This window comes from Talpa occidentalis, unplaced genomic scaffold (assembly GCF_014898055.3).
Source record: "Talpa occidentalis isolate TD23 unplaced genomic scaffold, MPIMG_talOcc4v2.1 talOcc4.17, whole genome shotgun sequence".
NCBI classification, from domain to species: Eukaryota; Metazoa; Chordata; class Mammalia; order Eulipotyphla; family Talpidae; genus Talpa; species Talpa occidentalis.
This window is the reverse complement of record NW_023601754.1, coordinates 47,190,388-47,197,542: the sequence shown is the minus strand read 5'-3', so window position 1 is coordinate 47,197,542 and position 7,155 is coordinate 47,190,388. Positions and strand designations below refer to the sequence as shown.

Here is a 7,155-nt window from a genome sequence, read left to right as displayed (position 1 = left end):
GCGCTGGGTTGCGAAGCTGCCCACAGCCTCTGCAGCGCCAGTTCGATCCCAGCTGCTCCCCGGCCACGGCCACCAGAGGAGGGTCCCACATGGCGCGCAGACCCCTCCTGCCGCCCGCTGTTCCCCTCAGCAGTGTATTTCGGTCCTTCTGCCTGCTCTGCTCCCCGCTCTGGGTCTGGTGAATTCTCTCACCCTCCCGTGCTTCTGACTGTACCCAGTGCTTGTATGTACAAATAAATAAATAAATCTTTAAAAAAAAAAAAAAAAAAAATAAAATCTTAAATAAATAAATAAAAATAAAGAATTATTGTCCATCTTAATTAGTGCTGTGTTGGAAACCGGCAGGATAAATGAGTTGAAGTTAATGATAGTATCTTCAAACTAAGAATGGTTTTTACATTCCTAGATGGTTGAAAAAAGTCAAAAGAAGAATAATAGTTTGTCATATGAAAATTGCATGAAATTCAAATTTCACTGTCCGTAAGTAAGTTCATTGGAACACAGCAATGTGCATTCATTTCCATATTATCTAGGGTTGCTTTCCTGCTACAACAGCTGTGGAGAACTGTGTGTCACAGAAGTTTGAATAGTTACAACCCGACCCTTTACAGAGAGTGTTTGCCAATCCCTAAAACAAAGACTAACAAAGGAAGACATGCTTTTACAATGGGGGCAATCTGGGAGGACTTCTTGGAGGAGGTGATATGAAGCAGAGTAGCGTTAGGCATTTAGGAAAGTCTGAATATGCTTGAGCTCATCAAACCTGTGTGAAGTATTCTGAGAGTAGTTTCAACTACCCTAGGTACTCTAGATACTGCTTGTAAATGGAATCATACAGTACTTGTCTTTTTGTGACTGGCTTGTTTAATTTAACATAATGACCTCAGGGTTCATCCATATGGTAGCATATATCAGAATTTCCCTCCTTTGGAAGAACAGATAGTCCGGCATTTCTTTACCTACTAAGCACCTGGTACGTGCCCGGTGGGAACCACATCCCCCTTCTCGCCTGGCTCAAGCCTGCCGGGACCTCTCATCATATCCCACTGTTTCTTTGCTTCCCAGAACTTTCCACATACAGGTCTGTGGCCCCAACAGGCTGCACCATGCAAGCCAGGAGTGTGGGAGGCTGCCCACCTCGGTGCCTGTAATTACACTGCATGCTGTTCTCACCAGGAGGGAATCACCCAGCGAGGCATTACTCAGAACATGGCCACTTAAGGGACGCCTGACTATCTGTATATACTGAAGTTTACCGAGACTGACATTTCTCTCCACCCCTGCTAGATTGAATTCCACCAGGAGGACTGTGTTCATCTTACCTAGTCTATCTCCTGTGCTTGGCACACAGTAGGTGCTCCCTTGACATTCATATGTCTACAGCACTTGTTGAACAAATCTGGATGAGAAGAGGCTGTCTCTGCCCCAGTTCTATATCCGGCGGCATAGAGGGTTGGGCACACAGGTGCGCAGTGAATACCTGTTGAAATAATGATTTTAAGTGCTGACAGGGATCGCCTGTTTTTTTCAGCTCTACCTCTCTCTCCTAGCACCCGCCTTAGCACATAGTAGGTGCTTAGCAAACACGTGTCTGCCCTGAGCGACCACACAGTAGGTGCTCAAGAAACACGTGACTCGCCCCAGCGGGGGGCGGGGCGGCCAGCTGCTCTTGTGACGCCACAAAGGTCCGGCCATGCCTCCGGCCTTGGCCCTCCTGCTGCTGCTGGGCCTGGGCGCCCGCGGAGGCGGGGGCTGCCTGCAGTGCGAGGTCACGGTGGTGGATGCCCTGAAGCAGCTCCGCGGGGCCCTCATCCCCCAGCGCTTCCACCTGCAGGAGCTGCGCACCCGCGCGCAGGTCCTGCTGTTGGCCATGGAGGGGCCTTTCTTCCGGGACTACTCGCTGCACGCGTTTGTGGGGAAAGTGGGTGCGTGCAGGGAACAGCCCTGACGGGAAGGACTCGTGTGGGGGTCGCTCCGAGCTTGGGGGGAACACCACGCCCCCAAGAGGGGAGGGCGGGAGCCAGGGCTGAAGAAAGATGGGGGGTCACTTGCCTCCTCCCCTCTCCCTCCCCAGGCTTAGATCCTCTGGAACAGGTGGTGACCTTCCTCAGGAATGAAACGAACACCGTGCAGCGGAGTTCTCTGAGAGGTAGGAGCCGAGGGGGGACCTCCCCGCCATGGCCACCCGCCTCCTCTTGCTGTAAAACGAAAGCCAGCTCAGGAGCGCCTTGGCTGTTTGCCTGGCAGGGGTCAAAGTGCCTTGTGCAGAAAGTCTCCGACAGTCCATTGTGGGGGCACCTTGGTGCCCCCCTTTACAGAGGGGGAGAGACTGAGGCTCAGAGAGGTTAGGCGCCATGCCCAAAGTCACACCGCTGGTGAGTAATACCTCAGAGGATCTGAGCCCAGAATACCTGGCCCAAACTCCTGACCATCGCCCCGCGGCCTGTCTTTCTGGTTTGGTGTTGGGGGCTCCCGGCCCCGGTTCCCCCGGGCGTGTTAGTAGGTGGAGACTTGCCCGGTGACCACCGCAGGTTCCCGGCAGAGGGCGGTAGAGGACTCTGGACTGGCGCCCCCGCCCCAAACGCCTAGCCTTGCTGTGAGGGGTGGGGCTGGAAGGACTCCCCAAAGAGCCCACCTTTTTGGGAAGATGTGAAACATGCGTGTGCTTTGTATAAGGGGATGCCCGGAAGGGGGGCCGCCAAGGCGCTGAAGCCCAGGCCCTGGTGTAAAGGGACCGGTCAGCGATGTTTGCTCCCTCCCCTGTGCTCGTCCAAGTCTGATCGTTTTCCAGCCCTTTCCTTTCTCCCCAGGCCTTGGGTCATAGAATCAGAAATGGTAATCATTGTAATTATGTAAAAAAAACAATCATCGCATTTTTTAGAATTACTCTTCCATTTAATGAACAGGAAAATATTTTAGTTTTTTTTTTTAAGATTTGCTTATTTGTGCATACAAGAGCTGGGGTGCAGCCCAGATGTGCTGGATTTGGGGGGTGAGAGGATTCACCAGAGACAGAGTGGGGAGCAGAACAGACAGACTGACTGAAATCCACTGCTGAGGGGAGCAGCCGGGAGACAGGAGAGGTCTGCTGCGCTATGTGGGTAGCTCCCTGGCCAGGGATCAAACTCGTGCTGCAGAGGCTGGGAATAGCGTCACAGTGCTTTGCTTAACCCCTTGCTCCACTAGAGAGGCCAATTTTTTAAGTATGCTTTCTGAAGTAGTGAATATTCTAAGTTGGTTGTGGTGAGAGTTACACAACGCTGAATTGTACACTTTAAATGGGTGCATTGCAGTGCCTCCTCGGTGGTGCAGCGGGTTGAGCGCAGCGCTGTGAAACTGTCTGCAGCCTCTGCAGCACAGGTTCAATTCCCGGCCAGCCAGGGAGATTCCCACATGACATGGCAGACCTCTCCTGTCTCGCCCACTGATCCCCTCAGCAGTGTATTTCGATCCATCTGCCTGTTCTGCTCCCCACTCTGTCTCTGGTGAATCCTCTCACCCTCCTGTACCTCTGGCCTGTACCCCAGATCTTGTATAAAAACAAATACATCTTTAAAAAAAAAATGGATGCATTGGATAGTAAGTTAATTATATCACGATAAAGCTGTCAAGAGAAAAGACCCACATATGTAGTCCCCTGTGATCCGACTCCTCGGGAAATGAAATAGAATTAACCACCAGATCATGTTTCTCAGGGAGGCTGGGTTCTCATTTCAGCCCTTGGACAACAGTGTGGAAGGTGGAGGGGAGGCCCCAAGGGTCAGTTCCTCTGGGTTTGATGCCTGGCCAACGGTAAGCAAGCTGTTTAACCACCTCGTGCCTCAGTTTCTTCATCTTTAAAATGGGAATAACAGCTCTCATGGCATAGTTACCTAGAAGTGTTTGTGAACATGCACTGACAGCAAAGTCTGCACCCAGGAAGTGCCCCCAAGTGTCAGCTTGATGATGGTGATGCTGGGTCTTGCCTCTAGACGGGGACAAAATGCAACCTCTGGTTTTTGTAAATAAAGTTTTATTGGCACATTACCACACCCGTTCACTTAGAATTGCCTGTGGGGCTGCTTTTGCTCTCCAAGCAGAGCCCAGCTGGGGTCAGGGATATGTACCCCCCAAAGCTGACCGTGTGGATGACGTGGACCCTAAACAGAAAGCATTTAAAGTAGCGGGTTTCGAATGAGGCCCCACATAAGGAATCACCTGGGGTAGCATGTAAAACAGGCAGAAGGCAGCTCGACCAGTTAAATCAGCATCTTGGGGTTTGGGCCTGAATAGCAGTAATGTTTAAAGCTCTCCCCCTGAAAAGGGAGAATTTTATATTTGAAAAAATTCAAATGAGAAGTTATAAGAATAGTACAATATAACTTCTCATTTGAATTTTTTCAAAAGCTGCCTAACAACAAGGATATTCTTGTACACAATGAAGCAACCTCCAGGACTCTGATTTAACTGGCTCTATAAATCAGTGAGCGCAACGGGGTCATTTAACACTGATTCCGCACTATCACCCCATCAGTCCTCTGCAGATCCCCCATCATCCCCAGCTGCCTTTTGAGCCTCGATCTGTCCTGATCTGTGATTTCACATTCCCTTCAATTGTCTATTACGAAAGTCACACTTTTGAAGAAATGATTATTAATGGGGCTCAGTTACACAGGCAGGCAGTGCTTGAGGGACTGACCTTACCCAGTCCCCCTCAGCCCCTCCAGAGACCAAACTGCTGCCTTGTGCCCCCCTCCCGCCCCCCGTGTATCTCATTGTTGGTGTAGATTCTCGGTGTGGCGCAAGGCTCCAAAGTACAGAAACACTCTCCACACTGGCCATTCCAAAGCCTGGAAGGTCACCTCCAGGAGCCGGGCAGGAGCCAACTCTTTGTGGAATGTGTAGCCAACTCTTTCTGGGCAGCTCAGAACCGCTGAGTTAATCCTTGGCTGCACAGTATAAGAAATCAAATGGGAACAAAGACTATGGAGGAAAAATAAAGCAGAGACCAGGGGATAGGAGGTGCTAGGAGTAGGGTGGGGTGTGCACTTTAAAATAGGGCAGCCAAGACGTCACTGCAAAGTCAGCTTGTGAAACCTGAAAATGGGGTGGGGGGCCTCCCCGGTGGCGCAGCGGTTGAGCTCTGGGTTGCGAGGCTGCCCGCAGCCTCTGCAGCACCGGTTCCATCCCATGCTGCTCCCCGGCCACCGGAGGAGGGTCCCACATGGCGCGCTGCCCAGTGCATGTATAAATAAATAAATAAATAAATAAATAAATAAATAAATAAATCTTTAAAAAAAAAAAAAAGAAAATGGGGTGGGGGGCAGCCACAAGGGGGTCTGTGGTGGAAGCTGGCAGAAAGAACAGTCCATGCAATCCCTGACTTGGGACTGTGTTTGGCCTATTTGCAGAACTCAGGTTGGCAGGGTCTGCCAGAGTGGAGAGAGAGGGGAGGTGTGGAAGATGAGGTCGGGGGACCTCAGGGGAGGATGGGTAGCTCAGGTAGGACGTTGGCACATTGGTCCCAGGTCACATGGCAAGGTTCTGAGTGATATGAGTGAGCGGATGGGTTTCCGTCGCATCCCTCTGGCTGTGGGGATGAGCAGGGCGAGGGGGCAGGCTGGTGTAGCAACCACCGGGGAAGAGACTGTGGTAGCAGCAGAGAGGATGAGAAGGAATTGGATTCCTGGATCTATATTGACTATTAAACAGGATTTTCTGACATGCAAGTTGCATCTCCCATGAGAGGTGAGAAAGAGAAAGGAGCAAAATACCAAGATTTGGGGACTAAGAAAAGAGAATCCCGGCCCCGCCTTCTGCTATGCTGGAGAAGACTCTGGAGCTGGAAGAGCGCTGACAAGAGAATATCAGAGGTGCAGTGTGGCATTTATTGAGTGTGCCTTGCAAGTGGAGATCCTGAGTGGACAGGTGCATAAATGAATCTGAACTTGAATGACAGGTCTGGGCTAGGGATAGAAACTTCAGAAAGCATCAGCGTGTAAGATAGTGCTGTGCAGTGGAAATCAGATGAGCCACAAGTGAAAGCCACGTATGTCATGGGAAACTTTTTAGTAGCCAAATGTTTTAGGTGAAATGCACAGTAATATATTTTATTTAACCCAATATCTAAAATATGGCGTTTTCACATGCAATCAACACAAAAATTATTGAGCTCTTTTTAGGTTTTTTTTTCATGCTATAGCTTTATAATCTAACATATACTTTACACAAACAGTACAGCTCAATTCAGACCAGCCATTTCCAGCACCCAGTGACCTTGTGGCACTGCCAGCCACCCTGTTGGGCAGGGCAGGTCTAGGTATAGACCCGTGGGACTGGATGAAAGTATGAAGGAGCGAGCGTAGACAGTGAAAAGAGGCGGAGCGGGGAGTAGAGGGAAGGACAGAGGTTCTGGAGTCCACTCCCTTAGCACTAACCAGATGAGGAAACTGAGGCCAAGGGAGGACAGCTTAGCCCGGGGCCCCACAGGGGATCTGAAGCCAGAGTAGGCCCTCCCAGGCCATGGATTTGGCCAGCAGACCAGTTGAAAAGGAGCTTTCCCACCCCTTCTCTTTGAAACTGCAGATGGGAGGGCTTGTGGAGCGCCTCCCATCCACAAGGGTCTCTCTCTCCTCAGATGTGCCTCTCATGGAGGAGCTGGTGGCTCTTAGGGAGAGGGTGCTCAAGAGGCTCAAGAAAGCTTTAATATCATATGAATTTAAAGGTGCTCATCGCTCCCCCAACTAGCCCCTTCTTGTCTCGCCTCTACTCCATCCCCTTCATCCACTTTCCCTCCCAGACTCCTTCCCCATTGCCCTCTCCAATAATCTAATCCGACTTCTCATCCTCTCCCTCCTTCCCTAGACTCACCGCTCCCTCCCGCTCCTAGTCCCTTCCCCTGAAGCTCTCAGGTTGCTGTGCCAACTGAACTCACACCAGCTCTTTTCTCTTGCAGCCTGCGACCCTAAAACCTGCCGTGAGTCGTGGATTGATTCTCTGTCTCTCCCTTCTCTGCCCTCCTACCTCTTTAACCCACTTCCCCAAATTAAACTCCATATCACACCTACTCCATGCAGTGGTTGCCAAGCCCGAAGCTAGAATGCCTCAAAGAGCTGATTTTTGAGGGTGTATGAAAATGGTTGCAACCTGCAAAAATAATTGGGAGGGATGGATGTC

The 7,155-nt window shown here is 50.8% G+C and overlaps 1 protein-coding gene across 3 annotated transcripts; it reads left to right on the top strand.

The window, feature by feature from the left end:
- The first annotated feature begins 1,693 nt into the window (after positions 1-1,693).
- Positions 1,694-5,907, top strand: IZUMO2 (IZUMO family member 2). 3 transcript variants are annotated; one of them, XM_037517142.2, is made up of 4 exons: positions 1,694-1,925; positions 2,075-2,149; positions 3,718-3,792; positions 5,692-5,728. In XM_037517142.2, the coding sequence occupies exons 1-3, from the start codon at positions 1,694-1,696 to the stop codon at positions 3,777-3,779; spliced, it is 369 nt and encodes a 122-aa protein (XP_037373039.1). In that variant the 3' UTR covers positions 3,780-3,792; positions 5,692-5,728. The 3 variants fall into 3 exon arrangements, with proteins under 3 accessions (XP_037373039.1, XP_037373038.1, XP_037373037.1); XM_037517141.2 differs by lacking the exon at positions 5,692-5,728 and adding an exon at positions 2,248-2,375 and having other exon boundaries at positions 3,718-3,757; XM_037517140.1 differs by lacking the exon at positions 3,718-3,792 and having other exon boundaries at positions 5,692-5,907.
- Positions 5,908-7,155: the final 1,248 nt, after the last annotated feature.